This window comes from Schistocerca gregaria, chromosome 8 (genome assembly GCF_023897955.1).
Source record: "Schistocerca gregaria isolate iqSchGreg1 chromosome 8, iqSchGreg1.2, whole genome shotgun sequence".
Classification (NCBI taxonomy): Eukaryota; Metazoa; Arthropoda; class Insecta; order Orthoptera; family Acrididae; genus Schistocerca; species Schistocerca gregaria.
Genome location: NC_064927.1, coordinates 474,982,567 through 475,003,628, shown reverse-complemented (window position 1 = coordinate 475,003,628; position 21,062 = coordinate 474,982,567). Strand labels below are relative to the sequence as shown.

At 38.9% G+C, this 21,062-nt stretch overlaps 1 protein-coding gene across 6 annotated transcripts in view; it reads right to left on the bottom strand.

Moving 5' to 3' along the window:
• LOC126284405 (2-oxoglutarate dehydrogenase complex component E1-like) overlaps positions 1–21,062 on the bottom strand; it is a 115,943-nt gene that overhangs the window by 31,165 nt on the left and 63,716 nt on the right. For all 6 annotated transcript variants that reach the window (XM_049983315.1, XM_049983317.1, XM_049983311.1 and 3 more), the window contains 7 exons: positions 18,792–18,942; positions 16,835–16,962; positions 16,348–16,526; positions 10,536–10,658; positions 9,749–9,912; positions 2,781–2,928; positions 2,534–2,688 (listed from right to left, as the gene is read on the bottom strand). In XM_049983315.1, the coding sequence (XP_049839272.1) occupies positions 2,534–2,688; positions 2,781–2,928; positions 9,749–9,912; positions 10,536–10,658; positions 16,348–16,526; positions 16,835–16,962; positions 18,792–18,942 (1,048 nt within the window). The remainder of the gene's footprint in view (positions 1–2,533; positions 2,689–2,780; positions 2,929–9,748; positions 9,913–10,535; positions 10,659–16,347; positions 16,527–16,834; positions 16,963–18,791; positions 18,943–21,062) is intronic.

The following is a 21,062-nucleotide window of genomic DNA, read 5'->3' as shown; positions in this document are numbered from 1 at the left end:
GTGTTGTCAATCTGAGTTTTTTCCTACCTGTGACAAGAGGTCGTTGCTAATAAGAACTTTTATGAATTGTGAATCACATGCAGTATCCTCTTCACCATAAGAATAATACTGTATGAATATAAACATTTTGCCATGTATTCTTTTGTGTTTGCTGCTATCTCATTTAAATCCTGTCTGCCTAATAAACTACGAAACTAGAGTGAGACAACAGCAAGCGTGGAAGAAAATACGTATCGTGTCATGTTTATATTTGTATTATTCTTTTGCCTAGTAGTGATAGAGTCAGAAATGAAGCATGGAAACTGACTAGATTTTTAAATTTAAGATTACTCTAATTTCTGTGTAGAATTTGATGTACAAAGAAAGTGGCCGCAAAGATTTTCAAACAGAGAAAAATTTTCGCCTAACTCTCGTTCAGAACATGTTCTATCCATACGCCATATATTATTTGGTTCTTGTTGATCATTAACAAAGAAAGCAGCAGTGTAAGTAACAACAAATAGCAGTCTCTTGCCATTGTTTCGCTAATGAGACAATTCCTCTCTTTTTTTTTCTTAATTGTAAGCAGCGGTAGCGTGCACAAAAGCAAGCCATGCTGTGAGTGGCGTCAGGCCGTAAACACACACTATCAGAATGCGACAAACAATGCATGACACAGTACAGTAATGCATTTTCAGCTTAGAGTGACGTAAACACCTATTACAAAGAAAACGGCACTTATCAGATCAAAGCAAAATAAGCAATCGATTAAAACCAGACGAAGCATGTGAAAAAGGAAGGGTATGTGTATAAATACGAACGGAGCGCCTGATGCATAGCAATGGCTACCTGGTAAAGCTTCCTGCTAAGCTTACGACTCGGACCAAACTACTGTAGCTGTATCGTCATTCATTCGGCCTAAATTGTGTCTCATGTTACAATGGACCAACTTTGTTTCGATTTGGAGGTGTGGCCTAAAACTTTTCTCTCCCCTTGAATTTAGAGTCTCAAATTTCAGGTGCGGCTTAGATTCGAGTAAAAACGGTATGTGTCAGGCGCTCCATCTGTATTTATACGGGTACCCTTCCTTTTTCACGTTTCGTCTGGTTTGAATCAATTGCTTATTTTGCTTTGACCTGATAAGTGCCGTTTTCTTTGTAATAGGTGTTTACGTCACTCTAAGCTGAAAATGCATTACTGTACTGTGTCATGCATTGTTTGTCGCATTCTGATAATGAGTGTTTATGGCCTGTTGCCGCTCACGGCAATGTTTGCTTTTGTGTGTGGACTGTGGCTTACAATAAAAGAGAGGAATAGTCTCATAAGTGAAACAATGGCAAGAGACTGCTATTTGTTGTTACTTTCTTTGATAATGATCAACAAGAACCAGAAAATAGGCTGCGTATGATAGATGTTCTGAACGAGAGTTTAGAGAAAATTTTTCTCCATTTGAAAATCTTCACAGACACCTCTTTAGTACATTGTATTCTGCACAGAAATTAGAGTCATCTTACAGATATAAAAATTCTGGCTATCATTATTCAGCATAAGAATAACACGAATATAAATATGACATGGTATGTATGTTCTTCTGCATTTGCTGCTGTTTCACACTAGTTTTGTAATTTATTAGGCAGACAGCATTTAAATGAGAGAGCAGCAAACACGAAAGAATACATGGCACAATGTTTACGTTCTTCTACCCCCCGCCCCCCCCCCCCCCCCCCTTTTTTTTTTTTTTTTTTTTTTTTTTGGCGGACACAGAGGTTTCGGCGCCAGTATTTACATTTATGCCTGCAAAGCATGCCTGTGTGGCGCTACATATATTTGACGGCAGAAGTTAGTTGTGGCAGCACCTACCAACATTTTTCAGAACCTCTGCTTACTTTGCACTCGATTCGAAGCCACAGGCGTGTTTTTGGATTACAGAAACCGGGGGAGGGGGGGGGGGGGGGGGACGGCATGCTGGGCAAAAGGAGGTCCAACATGTCATTAGGAGGTGTCCCACGACTTCTATCACCTCAGTGTATCCATATCGACTCCATTTCAACTTGTTATTCAGCTGGGCATGGTGTTTCATAAGCTGTAAGACCAAGCCTGGTTTTGGTGCTAGCATGAAACTACATAACATGAGCCTTTTTGAATTTAAGACAAACTGCCTTCTATGAGCTAGTTTTAGATTGGTTCACTTATCATTTGACAGCACAAATAGAGATCAAAAATAGTTGTGCACTAATACACAACAGCAAACTATTCTTTAGAATATTAAGGAATCCTGTTTCTTTTTGTCCATTTTCTGATGTCACTGTATCAGAAACTGCAGAAACTCAGAAACTCTAATATACCTACACCTAGAACCCCCAGACAATTATTTTCTGTCACATCTGCTTCCTTTATCATTAAAAAGAAACAGCACGATTTTGAAAACTTATGTGTTCTTATCAAACCAACTAGTATCCAGTCTGCTGATATAGTTTTTCTGGCTTATTCATGCCAACTGAAGGGTAAAAAAATCACAATGCAATGAGAACATCATGTGAGGTAATTCACTTACACAATATCCCTGGTTCCATTTATTGCCGTGTGGAATCGTGGTTGAACGTATGTCCATGAACCTTGATTTTTGTGTTCCTCTTGTGCCCAGCACAGAAGGGCATTTGGATACTTTGCACACTCCTTCTTCACCAAGTCATACGGAAATGGGGAGATCTGCAATTACAACACAAAAGAATATTTTAATTCTGTACTGAGCTATCTGGAATAATGTTTTGTTATTAGCAATATTAATATATTAAAAATACCTGTTCAATCCTTGTAATAGCTACATCACTGCTCAATTTTTTCTCTTCACGAGCTTTCCGTAAGTCATAGAACACCTTGCCTGTGCAGAAAATTAATTTCTTCACACCTCCTGGATTTTGGCTTGGGGCTCCGTCCTCTGGGATGACCCTGATTGCAAATTAAATAGGTTGACGAATCAAACACCACCAAATTAGCTGCAAACTAGCTACTTCACTTTATGTTTGGATATCAAACACCAGAGAGAAACAGTGATTTGAAAACACAGGTAAGCAAAACGTTACCTAATGCTAAGTCTAACACTCACTTATCTCCGTGACTCAAAACTCCGAGAAAAGTGAGTATATATAAGTAATTGACTATGTTATCTTAAGGGAAAAGTGAATAAACATATGAAATTGATCGTGTTATCTTAAGGGAAATGAACTGGATAAAAGGAACAACAACAATTTGTCTTGGAACTCACAAAAGGGTAGACCTCTTGAAAATTTCAAAACACAGATTTTTCTTTTTTGTCTTAAAAAATTTTCTTGTGGACATCTATTTTACTGTAGTGTTCCACCCCAAGTTTGCCAGAAACTCCATTATGAAGTACAATGCGATTTGTAAACAAGTGTGCCTGAGAAGCATTCACACAGGGGGAAAAAATTGTCAAAGTGTAATTTCAATGAGTGCCTAACAAGCATTATGGAAATTATGAAAGTGCTCGAACTTCAGATGAGACCAGCCTATTATAACTTCTGCACAAAAGTGAACGTAAAACTTATTGAGTGAGCAAAGCAATGGATGACAGAAAACCTCCAAGAAACCTCAAGCACCATTTTACGGAAGAGAATATGGAGGACGACCTTTTGGATCTGGGAGCACTGCTGTATACAGGGTTGTCCCAAGTTTCCCTAAGTGAAATTCCCTGATAGTTCCCCGATTTCCAGACATGTTGTAGCATTTTTCCCTGACAAATTTTGAGATCTCAAGGTTAAGTAAAGACGTATGATAACAAAAAATTTAAGGAATTCTTTATTTCTAACCATGTGAACAAAAATCTTAAGTACTAAAACCAACATCTTTTGTAATGAACTGTTTTTAGATGGAGAAAGAAAGTCCAATGGTCTATTGTTTCATGAAGACCACTGATGTTATTCTATTTCAATAAAATTTAACACATTTGGTGACAAAAATATGCATTTCCTTGGAGTCACAAGACAGATTTAAAACACCCACATTGATTTCAGAAATAACCTCAGTAAAAAGTAGGCCTATTGAAAGAAGTGTATAAGGCTGGGAAGAGTTGGGTAAACAAACACTATAGGTTGTTGTTGTGGTCTTCAGTCCTGAGACTGGTTTGATGCAGCTCTCCATGCTACTCTATCCTGTGCAAGCTGCTTCATCTCCCAGTACCTAGTGTAACCTACATCCTTCTGAATCTGCTTAGTGTATTCATCTCTTGGTCTCCCTCTGCGATTTTTACCCTCCACACTGCCCTCCAATACTAAATTGGTGATCCCTTGATGCCTCAGAACATGTCCTACCAACCGATCCCTTCTTCTGGTCAAGTTGTGCCACAAACTTCTCTTCTCCCCAATCCTATTCAATACTTCCTCATTAGTTATGTGATCTACCCATCTAATCTTCAGCATTCTTCTGTAGCAACACTATAGGTGACTGCCAATAAAATGTCGGTTCTACTACGTTCGTTATTGTCGGTTACTTAAAGAGAACCACCACAACTGATACAGTAGTGAAATACCTTAACAAGAACGGAATACTGGGACAACTAGAATGTTAAGAACTGCGCACAATTTTCTTCTTCTTATCATAAACACTTTCCAATAGATAACAATATTAGAGATGGAAAAATGCTACTTACCACATAGCGGACACGCTGAGTCAAGATAGGCACAACAAAAAGATTCACACAATTACAGCTTTCGGCCATTAAGGCCTTTATCAACAATAGACACACACATACACACACGCAAACACACACTCACGCACATGCAATTCACACACACACACACATATGTAGTCTCAGGCAACTGAAACCACAGTTTCAGTTGCCTGAGACTGTAAACATGTTTGCGAGTTGAGCGTGTGTGTGTGTGTGTGTGTGTGTGTGTGTGTGTGTGTGTGTGTACTGTTGGCAAACACCTTAATGGCCAAAAGCTATAATTGTGTGAATCTTTTTGTTGTGCCTATAGTGACTCAGCACCTCTGTGGCAAATTTCCTTCTCTAATATTGTTACATTCCATCCTCAATTTTCCATTGCTTGATTCTAATATATTAAACTACCTCGAAAGAGTCAAAATGTATGAGAGTACATAAAATGTCTACAAAAGACCACAATGTACGCAGTACTTGTGGTGGGATGGTTGCGATTCCTGAAACCCATCACCCGTGGCCTCTGGCCTGCCGAGGAGCACCGCAGTGCTGGTTCCATGGATAAACCATGGAAATCCGCAGAATTACACCTCACACAAACAGACCCATCCTGCAGGTAGATCAGTGAGCCTAAATCAGATGGGCAGGGCCTGCACATTAGTGGGAAATGATAGGCTTCAGATCGGCAGGCCCGATCCACTACAGATGTCCCACAAAAACTGCCAGTGCTTTCGGACCATCCTTAAGTTCACTTGCATGGATTTGGAATGAAGATGGCGGACAGTGCAGTGCAACATATTGAGAATGCTCTTATGAAGATTGGAAAAGTGGCAGAAAAAGAAGGATATACGAAGAAGGAAATGGAGAGAATTACTAGAGGCGGTGAGTGAAATAATAAAATGCTTAGAATCTTTGAAAAACGAAACAAAAGCAAAGGAAGAGGAGAATAGGAATCCTATGAGAGAGGTTAGGTACATCCAACAAAAGGAGATGAGCGAGGGAGAAGACAGCTGCACTGCTGGACAACTAGCAACATCTATCAGAGAAACGCAGTAAACAGCACTGCTGGGCACTTAATGACATCTATTGGTGAAATGCAGGAAACAGCACAAAGCGGACAGAGGCAGTCGGAAGAGACACCTGCAAGATCTGAGAAGAACTTCAAAAGAGACAACTGAATATTTAGCTCCCTGGAAAAAAAAAAGGAGAGAGACAGAAATAAGACAGAAATGGGAGATCTGAGGCATAAAGTGGAGGAAATAACTGATTTCCTAAAAACCAACTATGAATATTAATACAGGAGCAAATAAAACACTATAAAAGGAAAGTTACCTAGACCCAGAGAAAACCAAAACTGATGGAAACAACAAACAAACTAAATACAACAACAAAGTTAAACCAGGGTGAACGACAATATCCAGGGTGAACGACAATATACAGAAATCCTCTGCTCCAGCAACAAAATCAGCTAAAGTACAAATCAATGCACATGAGCAACGTAATAAAACCCTAAATCAGGTTAATTAACTAGAGGAATCAACTTTGAGTACTGCAGTAGGGAGGAGCTGGTACAGAAGAAAACAGAGTAAAAATAAAACCGTAATGGGTACAAAGAAAGACTAAGAAATGCAAGCAGCATAAACAACAGGATGGCTATATATCGGTAACTTGAAGAGAACCACCACAACTGATACAGTAGTGAAATACCTTAACAAGAACGGAATACTGGGACAACTAGAATGTTAAGAACTGCGCACACTGGGCAACAAAAAAGCTTTCAAAGTAGGCATTCCATTTAAAAAGCTACAAATCACGCAAGAACCAGAATTCTGGCCAGAAAATATAAAAGTACGTCGATTTCGTTTCCCAAGACGATCAAGGGAAGAGGGAGCAGAGCTCAACTAAACTAAGAAGAAAACCAGGAGAGCAAGAAATAAAAGCAGTCTTGTGGAATACAGACGGAATAAAAAGTGCTCTTAACCTAACACCAACATCATTCTGCAAAACTTGGATCTTGCAATTCTAACAGAAACCTTCCTGATAGACAACTGGCAACAAAGATTTCTACAATTATCACCCTTAATGGAAAAGAAGGGAGAAAGAGGACTACCCATGGGAGGGATATCTATCCTACTGAAACCCTGTTTGAACCAACCAAAAAAATCATAAAACAAGGAAACAGTATGCTAGTAGAAGCAGCAAACATAAATATAATTGCAGCCTATTTTAAACTGCACACAAAAGCTGTAGAAATAATTGACGAAATAGTCACACTCATCAAACAATGCGACAGGAAACCCACCATTATTGCAGGCGATCGCAACTGCAGAATAGACACAGATAACTATAAAACAAAGCTAGTCATTGAAACCCTAGAAGAAGATGGTTTCACCCTAATGAACGATAGGCAGATACCTACATACATATGCCACAATGGGAAAAGCACCATTGATATTGCATTAACAAGAGGAGAAATAAAAGGAAGTATTCAACCAATATGGCATGACTCCATTACTCCTATACGAAAGCACATTCCAATGCAGATAAAAATAAATAACGTCACTTCACCACCAGCAATGAAACGTCTGCTTGTGTGTGTGTATGTGCGGATGGATGTGTGTGCGCGCACATGTATACCTGTCCTTTTTTCCCCCCTAAGGTAAGTCTTTCCGCTCCCGGGATTGGAATGACTCCTTACCCTCTCCCTTAAAACCCTCATCCTTTCATCTTTCCCTCTTTCCTGAAGAAGCAACCGTTGGTTGCGAAAGCTAGAAATTTTGTGTGTGTGTTTGTGTGTTATTTTATTGTGCCTTTCTACCGGCACTTTCCCACTTGATAAGCCTTGGATTCTTTGTTTTTAATATACTCTCTGCAATTTCCATTTAAGTGCTTGGCAGAGGGTTCATCGAACCACAATCATACTATCTCCGTACCATTCCACTCCCGAACAGAGCGCAGGAAAAATGAACACCTAAACCTTTCTGTTCGAGCTCTGATTTCTCTTATTTTATTTTGATGATCATTCCTACCTATGTGGGTTGGGCTCAACAAAATATTTTCGCATTCGGAAGAGAAAGCTGGTGACTGAAATTTCGTAAATAGATCTCACCGCGACGAAAAACGTCTTTGCCTTAATGACTCCCATCCCAACTCGCGTATCATATCTGCCACACTCACTCCCCTATTATGTGATAATACAAAATGAGCTGCCCTTTTTTGCACCCTTTCGATGTCCTCTGCCACTGCCGTAGCCTGGCCTGCTGGCCACACTGTACACACCACTGGGCATGCTGTTTGCTGCCATTCAGTCATGTGACACAACTGACATCCAGTATCGTGTTGCCCACTATTGTGCCACCAACGAAGTCTAACAGGTTGTGCTCAACACTGTGTCCATCACTGGTTGTTCTTAGCTACAGTTGGGCAGTGCCCATTCATTCTCATGGACAGCTAGTTTGTCATCCTCACATAAAATGTGTGATGATTTGGCAGGGGAAGTCAGCCTGCAGACTACATCTGGGGGATGTGCCTCTGTCGAGGCCTTTATGAGACCTTCACCACACTTGACAAAGGAATTCACATTGCTGCAGATATGGCATCCCCAGATGGACAAACAAATTGGGAGCAATTTTTAGAATGGAAGTGGTGAAAGCTTTCAAAATGTAGGTATGATGGTTAGTGGTCTTCATATGGACAGAGTTAAGGACGGAGCCATCAGAGAAGTGGAAGTCAACATCTAAAAAGATGGTATGCTAGGCTGAGGAGGACCAGTCGAAGTGGACAGAGGAAAACCTGGAAAGGTTGTGGAGGAATGAGGATAGGGTGTTTTTGTCCTGGGTTCAGATCATGAAAATACGATCAACGAACCTGAAACAGACAAGAGGATTGGCGGCTAGAAAGGTTTCTTCTAGATGGCCGACAAACACGCCGGCACAGGAAGGTGCCATGTGGGTGCCTATTGCTGTATTACATATTTGTTTATACATCTTCCCTTCAAAAGGATGTAGTTGTGTGTGAGGAAGCAACTGGTGTGATTTACAATGAATGAAGTCAAGGGGTTTGGGCTCAAAAGGACTTTGGGGTGGTAGTGCTCTAGTGGAGCTAGGCTAGGCTACGGAAGTGGTATCAACAGTAACAGTAGGGATCCATGTGATAATGTTTGGGGATGGTCAAGAATCGGTGACAGAAGTAGTCTGTATCTTTGATGTAAGAGGCTAGGATACACGCAACTGGTTGGATGTGCTGGTTAACTAGAGTGGTGATTTTTTTCAGTGGGGACACAGTTAACAGTTACAATGGGGTGCCCACAATTACCGAGTTTCTTTATTTTGGAAAGAATGCAGAATGTAGGTGTGTGTTGGGGGGGGGGGGGGGGGGGGGACAATATTGAGATGAGGAGGGAAGTGGATTCAGGGAAGAGATTCTGGAATGGGTCTAATAATCTGAGTAGGAATTTGAGGTTATGTTGGACTTCTGGGATGGGATCACTATGCTAGAGCTTGTAGGTGGAGGAGTGGCAGTTGGCCTTCATTTAAAGAGTAAACTTCAGAGAACGTTCACCTGGATTATAACACTATAAGGAAGAAAAGCATTTGACATGTGGTGCTACAGAAGGATGCTAAGAATTATATGGACCAATATGATAAGAAATGAGTAGTTTCACTCCAGAATTGGTATGAAACAAAATATGTGAATAGCTGAGAATGAGATGAGACATGAAGATAATATATGTTAACATATCAGCAAATAACTACCACAGTACTCGAGGTCACGATAGAGAGACCGAAAACTTACAAGTAAGACAGAGACTGGAATAAATACAACAATAACTGAGGAAACTGGTTAAACTCTTAGATGGAGAGACTGGTACAGGAGAGGCAAGCTGCATCAAATCAGTCAGAAGACTGGTAGGAAAGAAAGTATATACTACTTAAGAAACAAAAATTACATAGTACCCACAATATTTCAATACTCACACTGTATTATAATAATATAAAATTTTAATCAACATAAAATAACTGAGAATCTGTCACCATTTTTTTTGTTGTGAAATCCATCCTCCTCCATACGAAGAAAATACATTTAACCCACCTGAGAAATTGTGTCTCCTCAGTCATTTCGTCGAAACTTGATCTGGCCTCAGGATGACGCAAAAGTGACTTCGGGGTCATCAAAATGAGGGGCTTGCGGAATGGAAGGGCTATCTGCCGGCGCAGAATGTGGAAATAGTTGGCTGGTGTTGAGCAGTTTGCTACCTGTTACAGACCAAGTTTTACATTTAAGGTCTGACACATTTTTTTCCACTTTATGAATCTGAGAACTACAGCTACTTAGCATAATTCACTCAATGCTGCAAAGTCAAACTGTTTTGATGAAATCTGATGGAAGCTGTGTCCTGTAACTTATCCAGATCAAGGATTCCTTTATCTGTAGAATTAAAAGTCAGACATCTTCACAAGGGCATTTAAGCTTAAAGAAGATGAAAAAGGAAAACTTTCAATAGGATCATAACAAATTAAAAAACATGGATTGCATGTGAAAACTAAGCATAAATGCTGTATAAATTGATTGTGGACAGGATTAATTAGATATTTTTTCAATATGACATATATAAAAGAAGAGACTTTGTTATGTTTTTGGGAGATACAAGATCTGAAACTGTTACCTACCTCAAAAACCTATTACAAGTTAAAGCAAAGGTAACGATGTTTGCGGTTATCACAAAAGAGAAACATTTAGCATGTAGAAAATTTAGAGTTGGTAACTACATTACATATCCTCATTTCTTTCACATCGAGTTATATTCCAAATAATTCAACAATGATCATATAAAACTATATTTCAGATGTATAGCCTTGATAATTCTGGTTATACTTACAATCCAGTTGATATCGTGTAACTGTCGCACAGCAAACTCTTCACTCTCTGGTGGGAAATAGTCAGGGTCATCAGAAGACATCTGCAGGAATCTCTCTAGGCGAGCACTAGAATGCTCAGGACCCTGAAAGAAATATAAAACATTTAATTAGATACATTTCTACAGCAAATACATAAAAGCGAATGATTCTGGTTAAAACTCAAAAAAAAACTTTAATCTTTGAGTTAAAATAAAACAATAATTTCAAAATTGTATAATTATAACTTTTTACACACTTCATGTCTTCACGATTAGCCTCAGTTATTTTGAGATTTAAAAAATCAAATGAACACACCCCACAAAAAGATTGTTATTACTAATACATGCAGTAAATTTCCTGACGTATTTATTCCCTTAACAGATCTGCATGAAAAAATTGTCTTATCAGCTACTGCATACTTTTTCCTGTCACGTGTACTTGCAGTTGCACTCCTTGAATTTAATTTTGCTAACTAATACTTTGTAGATTCAGGAGGGGACAGTTTACCTGTGTTCTGTTTTTCCTTGTGTACATCTAATACTCTTGCGTTGTCAGTCCATGGTGCTCCATACATTGTCGCACTCTATGTATGGATACTTGTCCTGCTACAAATGAGCCCACTTTCTCTCTCAAGGTACTTGCCACAGCTATACGATCCTGCACAGTTGAGTGAACTCATGTGTCTGCATACTCTGGCATCAGTCACATACGATTCCTGAGATCTCTCCAGAACCCATTTCTTCCATGTTCATCCACACCTAAACCTACACCTCCATCTATGTACTACCATATAAATCACACTTAACTGCCTAGCATAAGGTTCATCAAACCTCTTCCACAATAATTCTCTGTTATTCCACTCTTTAACAGTACATGGAAAAAATGAAGTTCTATATATTTCTGAGCAAGTAGGTCAGCATCAACGAAGTGTTTTCGCATTCTGAGAAGAAAGTTGGTGATTGAAATTTCATGAGAAGATCTGGCCAAAACGAGAAACTTCTTTGTTTTAATGATGTCTACCCCAAATCCTATATCATGTCCATGACATTCTCTCCCCTATTTCTCTATAATACAAAACCTGCTGCCCTTCTTTGGACTTTCTCGATGCACTCTGCGAGCTGTGCTGTCTCATTTCACCATCAACAGCCTTTAGCTAGCATCTCACTGTTTTATTATGATTTTGAAGCTGCTGGGCTCTGATATCACTATTTTTCAGCCCTTTTAAGATTTTTTGAGCTCCTGTTAGTTATAAGACTCGAGCAAGTTTTTTTTTTTAAATTATATTCCTTCCTGGGAGAAATTTTAGCTTCCTTCCTGCATTTCTCTTTTAGCGAAGCTTATTTCCTAGGGTATAAGAACTTACTGGAAACACTCTATAGGTGCCATCATGTCTAAACCATAACTTAACTTTTAGTATAATCCAGGCACTTATCTTCTTTGTTGTTGACAGCACTTACTAAGTTGCTGGGAGAACGTTCCGTGTCTGTGCCTTCTCGCTGCATGGGCCTGGCTTGCTTACGACCATGTTAATGGCTCTTGAGCATTTCCTACTGTGGCTCGCTGTTCGTTTGCACTTGCACATCCTAGCTGTCTGGGCTCAAGCTGAGTATCTTATGCTATCTGATTTGAACTGAAAATGGAAGTTTGCTGTTGGCCAAAAAGCCTTTGATTAACTGGCTTTGCACAGAAGTTTTCCCTTTAATACAAATTATAACCTTGTTCTAAGTTTACTGTACATCTTTTGATACTGAACTTTTGTGGGTCTGCCTAATGTTTTGGAGAGAATTATCTGGAACTGTTTGATTATTTTAACTGGGTGGTTTATGTAAAATAATTTAATTCGAAAATTTTAAAACGCCAATACTGTTAAGGTCTTATTTCTTGAGTTTGTTCGAGATGATTATTATTGCAATTCAATGGCTGTCTTACTTATCATTTTGAATGCCTTCATATTTGTAATGTCAAATCAACTTTAATTTTCTTAACTGTTTTTCAAAGGGGACTTGTTATTATCCAAAGAATAACTATGTTGTTATTGTTCAAGGATAAATTATGTTAGTTGAAGGGGTCTAGTCGTCCTAGGACATTTCCCTGTTCCTGGTAATTCACGATTTCACTCTGTAGATCCTATCTGGTAAGGATTCCACACTGTGCAGCTTTCATCAAAAGAGGGTGAACAAACATAGTTTAGGCAGTCTCTATTAGATCCGTTGCATCTTCTGAGTGTTCTGCTAAAATATGCAATCTTTGCTTTACCTTTTCCTCAACATTTTAGATGTATAGTCTTCAGTTTAAGTTGTTTGTAATTGTAATTACTACGTATTTAGTTGAATTTACAGCCTTTAAATTCGATTGATTTATTGTGTAACAGAAGTTTAATTGATTCTTTTCCATGCTCATGTGGATGCCCTCACACTTCTCATTACTGGGTCAACTGTCAACTTTGTACCATACAGGCATCTTTTTTAAATTGTTTTGCAATTTGTTTTTATCTCTGGATGACTTAACTAGACAATAAATGACATCATCTGCAAACAATCTAAGTTGGCTGATTATACTGTCTCCTAAATTGTTTATAAAGATAAGAAACAGCAGAGAACCTATAACACTATCTTGGGGAACACCAGAAATCAATTTGGTTTTACTTTATGACTTTCAGTCAGTTACTACGAACTGCAACCTCTCTGACGGAAAATCATGAAACCACTAGCACACAATCTGGTTCCAAGTTACTTGTGAGGTACGGTGTTTAAAGCCTTCTGGAAATTTACAAATAAATACAGTATCAACATGAAATCCTTGTTGATAGCACTCAGTACTTTGTGTGAGTGAAGAGCTAGTTGTATTTCACGAGAATGTTGTTTTCTAAATCCATTTTGACTGTGTCAATAGACCATTGTCTTCTAGGTAATTCATAATGTTCAATCACAATACACGTTTCAAAATCCTGCTGCATATCACTGTTAATGATATTGGCCTGTAAATTAGTGGATTACTCCTATTGCCTTTCTCGGATATATTGGTGTGACCTGGGCAACTTTTCAATCTTTGCACATGGATCTTACATTGAGTGAGCACTTGTATATGCTTACTCTGAAAGCTTACTCTGAAAGGTACCTAACTGGTACAAAGCTATTGTTAAGTGATTTAAGATGCTTCTCTACTCTGAGGATATCTGCTTCTAAGCTCCTCACATTAGAAGCTGTTTTCGATTTGAATTCTGGAATATTTACTTCATCTTGTTCGGTGAAGGAATTTCAGAAGGCTGTGTTTAGCAACTCTGCTTTGGCAACACTGTCATCAATATTATTTTCATTACTATCATGCATAGAAGGCGCTTGATTGTGTTTTGCCACTAGCACACTTTACATACAACCAGAACCTCTTTGGATTTTCCTCCAGGTTTTGAAACAAAGTTTCATGCTCCTGTAAAAAATCGTTAATCTTGGAAAATTTGGCACCTTTTTTGCTGTTTCTGCAACAGTATACTGACCTGTTTTGTGTACCATGGGATGTTTGCATGACAGTCATGGTATCCTGACCAACATAAGCAACAACATCGTGGAATAATGAATTGCAGTCTAAATAGACGACGACCCTGCTGCTGTCAAAATACAACATACGCTGGTGGCGACTTCTCACTAACACAAATGTCTCCGAAACAACCATCATTCAATGCAATGTCTCAACTTTGCACAGTTGTACTGAAATGGAGATCATTTGCAGATCGAAGTATGTGGTACATTTTACGCCAATTTTACATTTTTCATGATGTCTGAATTTTGGCAGGCAACATTGTATGACATTTACATTTCAAACGTGCAGCATTAATGAAAAATCTACACAAAATACCAAAAAAATTCTGACTGGGACTGATAAGAATATATTTACTAATTTAAACAAGCATTGATGGTTAAAAAAAAAAGTGGGGGCAATTTGTCTCCAGATTCTTGTACAATTTACTTCACTCATATACACTGCTGAGAGAGAAAATTCATGAAGACAAAAAAAAAAAAAAAAGCAAAGAAAATTGCATTACCTCTGTGTGCCAATATTTGTGGAAAGCTATTTCAAGTGTATAAAACATTATCTGCACTAACTGGGATGACAAAATTTTTTTGGAAAGCTTATTTAGAAGTTTATGTGCAAAAATTGGAGCAGAGAAAGACAAACTGTTCTTATTAACAGCTTCTCTCCATAATCAAAGGTAAATTTATTTCTTAGAAGCAGTAATGTAGTGGGCTTTCCTGGTAATGGCAGAAATCACCTATACCTGAGGAAATTGACGTAACGTATTCTGTGAAAGCAAAATACTGAATTTCATCCTTCAAGAAAAACAAGGAATGACAATGCACAATGCATATTTAAAAAATAAATAATATCATGTATATGTTTGTTGCTGTTTGTAATGACGTGACTCCAGATACTGTGTTTAATTGTTTTCTAAATTCTGGCTGCAGTACATAACAATATACACATTTTAGCTTTTTGTTCCATTTCAAAAGTATGGGTAACTATTCCTCCTACCCCCTTTCTTTCTATCTGAAAATTTCACAATTTGAAGGACGTCATTATCTGATGGGATGGATACACTTGTTTCTCTCAGATTATTTTTATCCTTTGACAATTTCTCACCTTTTTGATCCTTGTTTATATTTTATGTACATCTATTGCTTCAGCTTGTCCAAACATTTAAGCAGCTCACCCAGGTGAAACCACCTATATGTATTATCACAAAAGTTTTCATGTATTCAGAATTGGTTAACAAACTGAATGATCAGGACCAAGTTACTGAAACTTCACTCAAGACTTCCCAAGAACTGCTTTGTTCCTCCCTGCATTTCACCCATATTACTATCAGACTGAGACCTTGTCACCTTCCTTCCTCCATCACACGACGTGTGTGCTCATTGCAGCCAAGTTCTGGGCTGTGCAATTTACAATCACTGTTTACTAAAACAGAGTAAGCTGATGATACCCAGGTATCAACACAGAAAATGAGTTACAATCAAAACTTAAAGAACCCATTAGTCACAGCAGGTACCATAGTGTTTAGTATAGGATATTCTTGGTTTGGCATCACAACTATTTTAGCATTATCTCGATCACTAAGTCTCCATGACCTTGCCAGCAACTTTTCTTTTAAGGTATCATAATATAAACTACTTGTCCTGTGCTTAAGTACTTAAATGTCCCTTCTTTCATCCCCCCCCACCCCTCATCATTTTGAACTATGTTATATCGTTAACTTCCAGTACTTAGTCAAATAGTGGTAAGATTATTGTTGCAGAGGGTATCTTTGCCTTCAGATAGATGATAGGTATCCCACTGGGCAAAGAAACAAAGCTACATTTCCCTCAAATACAGCTGTTAAATACAGAAATGAGATCAGTGTTTTCAGCAAGCAAGGGCCCTGTAAAACCACCTTTGGCAGAGCAGGTTCCATTCTGTGACTAATTTATATTCCAAATACTCAAAAAGCACAACGTCAAGTCATTGAACAGTGCTGTACAGAAACTTTTGCCTGAAGTTCTATTTAGATGGTAACCAATTTGAAAGTATGGAAATATTTATTTGTTTACTATACATTTTTACACTAATTCAAGGGTGTCAATTAGTATGCCGAAGAAACACTTTTAAAAAAAGTTGTAGACTGATTCGCACAAAAGGGGAAGATAATACACCATAATTAAACAGAAGAAGCAATTGTGTAGTTCACCCAAGAAACCACTAGACAAGGCTGTAGGCCAACTTATTTTTCTCGATTATCATTAAACAATAACTTATACATACCATCCCTTCAAGTCCATGGGGTAGCAACATCACCAGACCAGACTGCCGCACCCATTTGGCCTGGCCTGAAGATATAAACTGGTCGATGATGCATTGTGCTGTATTGTTGAAATCTCCAAACTGGGCTTCCCAGCAAACCAGTGCATTTGGATTTGTCATAGAATATCCCAGTTCAAAGCCTGGAATTATGTATTTTATTATACAGGGCAAAGGCCACTGAAGATGCAGGTTATAATAAAAGAACTGAATTTGTAATTATGCTACTACTGAACTTGAAATGAATCTATGCTGATTACACAGTAGCAGCATGCAAATTCTTTTCTCAATAACCGATGCTGTTCAATGAGTGACGTACAAATCTTTCGGCAGTTTTTTTTTAAACTATAGAGAAGATTAGGGTTACAAATTCCCACAGGATCATCATCATCATCATAATAAAAGTTAGTCACACCAATCATTTGCCATAAATTTAAAGTTATTAACTTACCCAACACTCCAAACTCTGACAAAGAGCTATTACAAACAATATAAGGACCCTGATCAGGGTAAATATGACACAGAGGTCTATAGGTAGCTTTATCAACTTTCTGGTGGTGAAGTACATGGTGTCTGTGACTGCAAAGTAAAAGAAAGGACAAAATGAATGAAATGAACATCAATTTTATGGGGGGGGGGGGGGGTATTGGTACTACTACTGTCATTACTCTCATTACCACCACCACCACCACCACCACCACCACCACCACCACCACCACAACAACAACAACAACAACAGTAGTAGTAGTAGTAGTAGTAGTAGAATACAGATTATAATCTGACAAAAATGGGAACAAGGTAGAATTAAATCATCCGCATTTAAGGAAGTTCTTAGAGAGATACCTGAGAACTTAAGCAGAAAATCCTGGTAATATATGCTTGGAACATTCATTTAAAATATGTTACCAATTTTTGAGGGAGAGATACCAGGGGACTGAAGCAGAACATTATGATGATAAATTTTTGGAATATTCATTTACAATATGTTATTAATTTTGGAGACAGACAGCTGGGTGGAATATTCCAAAAATGTATTATTGGCAAACAAAGCTAAACACTCTAAAGCAGCCTGGAAAGAGCAACTAAGAAAAAACATCTGTGCAGAATTGCAAAGATTACAACTCACATCCACATGAGATTAACTAAAAAGAACATATCTTAAACTAAGTTGATAATAAATCACATTTTTTTTATATTTTTGTATGTTACTGGACATCTACCATTCTCTGACTTCATCTCCTACCAAGGGCACAAATATAAAGCATTTAAGGTCTTTTAATGTTCCAGGTTAAGGTAGCCAACTTTTTAGTATCAAAAGTCCAAATGAATAACAGCCTCTCCAACTGACGGGTGGAATGACAATTTTCTAATATGGAACAAGTATCTGTAACAATCCAGCAAAGTCTGCATCTCAAGAATTACACCAACACAACGTCCTTGTTTCAATTTTCAAACAATGGAAAATCCAAGATAGACTGCAACAATATCAAGAGAAGGAAAGTTGCTACTCACCATATAGCGGAGATGCTGAGTCGCACATAGGCACAAAAAAACCACACTCACAATTATAGCTTTCGGGCAGTAAGGCCCTTCATCAACAACAGATACACACGCACTCTCACGTAAACACAACCGTCACGCACGACTGCAGTCTCGCGCAACTGCAACCACACTGTGAGCAGCAGCACCAGTGCACAATGGGAGTGGTGACTGGGTGGTGGTAAGGAGGAGGCTGCGCAGGTAGGGAGAGGGACAGTATTGTGGGGGTGGCGGACAGTGAGCAGCAGGTTAGACGGAGGGAAGGAAGAGGTGGGGAGGGGTGGGGAGGGGGGACGCGGGACGGGGGAAGTAGCAGAAAGGGAGAGGAATAAAAAGGCTGGTTGTGGTGGTGGAGTGACGGCTGTTTAGTACTGGAATGGAACAGGGAAGGGGCTGGACTAACGTCTGTCCACCACCCCCATCATACTATCCCTCCCCCTCCCCACCTCAGCCTTCTTACCCCAACCCAGTCGCCACTCACACCATGCACTGGTGCTGCTGCTCGCAGTGTTTTTTGAGTTGCCTGAGACTGCAGTCGTGTATGTGAGTTGCGTTTGTGTGAGCGCACATATGCGCGTTTGTGTGTATGTTGTTCAGAAAGGCCTTAATGGCCGAAAGCTATAATTGTGAGAGTTTTTCTGTTGTGCCTATCTGCGACTCAGCACCTCTGCTATATAGTGAGTAGCTACTTTCCTTCTCCTAATATTGTTATATTCCAACCTCATTCCATTTTGAAGTTCCCAGTGTAACTACAGGTGGATGAAAAATAAAAGCAGCAAACATTCCAAAAATCAATAAATCAGGACAAGGCGAATCCCATTTGCTTTCAGGATATACTTAACTGTAATGTCTGAGGTGAAGTTGCATACCTGAATGTGCCTCTCTCCACATCTTGTCCACTCAAGCGTACATGGATTCCTTCCTTCAGCAGTGAACCAAAAGCCATTGCTTCACCAAGAGCCCAGTCAACTGTCCTTGACTCCACCATTTCCATTCGTGCTTTCAATATACGTTCCAAACCTAAACAAAGCATAATAAATATTAATGTAACGAATACTATTTTGCCAACAGCAACAAATGAAAATAAAAAGGCTGTGAAAACTATAAGACATACAGTAAACAGCATAAGTGGATAGAGCCTCTCCAAACTCTCATTTACAATATGTTGTTAATTTTGGAGCACCATTTGTGATGCAGCAAATGTCAATATGTGCATACAATTCACTGAAGTCACTGCTGTTGTGGCATCCAGGAGTGCACAATGAAAGCAAGCTGCTTTGGAAAACTTCGATGGGTTGCCTATCTGCATGGGAGGTGCATGTTCATTCAAGGCAACAATACAGAGCAGATGATTTGTCTACTTGTTCTGATACATCTGCCTGACAGTGCTGAGTTCTCCAATAAAATCACACCACATATGACAAATCTAATCTTTTAGAGACTGAGGTACTTATTAATAACCCCCTATATTTATTTGGTAAATTCGCATTTGATTGCACATTTTGAGCTTATCATCCGTTACATCACTACAGCTAAATTAGTCACAGAACAAACTGAACACAAACTAAAAATCAGTCTTAAATCACATGCAAAATTGAATGAGTAATTTACTCATGACCTGACAGAAGTGCAATGAGGACATCACACTTTCGTTTCTTTCATTTAGATCGGAAAGTATAATGGTTCTGCTTGCACACCAGGAGTAACATTAGCCAGCACAGACATCATATGGTGGACATCAATTCATATGGTGGGAGGAGTGGGGGGGGGGGGGGGGGGGGGGGGGGGGGGGGGGGGGGGGAGTTCAAAGCTTAACACCCCTTGCTGAAAGAGGTGAGGCCTTGTTGTGTGAGTGTGAGTGCTGTCAACACTGACAGGAATGTATGGAGCCCAAGCATTGAATCTCTATTACTGACAATAAGAATTTCTTTGCTGCATGTAAACTGATTGTGAATTGGGCATGTATAAAATCATCTGATGAATGAACTTTAACCACGTATGTTTTTTTCTAAGTGTTTTGTACTTCAAGTAAGAAATGCACAAATGTACATGAACATTATAAAAAGACTGGAACACGAGCAATGATGTATGAACTTTTACAGTTTTAACTGAATCTAAAAAGGGAGTCTGTCACTGCCACACCATCATGTCTATAATGCACAGATTGCAAGTATTGTGTTACACCATAGTGAGAACTGTTTGTTTATTGTTGTGCTATAATTTGCAGAAATAGTCCAAGGGACATGAAGTTAAGGACGGGGGCTGCACCAAGGTTAATTTTGGAATGATAATGTTAATTAGGTATCTCCAGGACAACTTCCACACAATACCAGATTGTACGAAAGATTAGTAAGAGACTTAAGTGTGGCTTTAAGTAATGAGCCGGTTGTCTTCTAAAATATGTCGACTATTGAGGAATTTTGCAAAGTAGACATGCTTTAACAACCACAGCCTCAACTAACCACGAAAAGTCACTATATGTATCAGAAAGTCTTTTCTTGTTTTGAACTATTACAACAGTCTGTCACCATCATACTTGTGCTCTCAGACAAATAATCCATGTTTAAAAGTAGAACCAATATGTTCAACTTCTTGTTAAGCTGCCCATTGAACATTTAACATTCCCATTAAATGATGAGTGGTCTTCCTTTTAATAACAGCATTGTATCAAAAGTAGAATTAAGTTGAGAATACTACAAAATTTTGAGACCGAACTTTTGATCAGTACACCTTCCAGACAAAAAAACTTTTAGTACTGCTACTACCCCCCCCCCCCCCCCCCCCCCCCCCCCCCCCGAAAAAAAAAACCACACACACACACACACACACACACACACACACACACAGCACAGTTGTCCTAACTTTTGGAACTATTAGTTCCTTCCTCAAGGAAGAAAAATTGATATCTTGGGCAATGTTATACAGGAAGGACACATCATTCAGACTCAGAATGAAAGGGAGCAAATTACTGGTCGTCTCATCCCTCATCCTATAGTCAGTGATCCACCCTCCCATCAATTTTTTCCAACCTTCCCAACCTATCCCTCTCTCCTCCTCAAGTAGTACCTAACATTTCTGGAAAGTAGGATAATTTATTCTACTCTGGCCTTGCTAAAACCAAATGTTATTGAATAATTTAA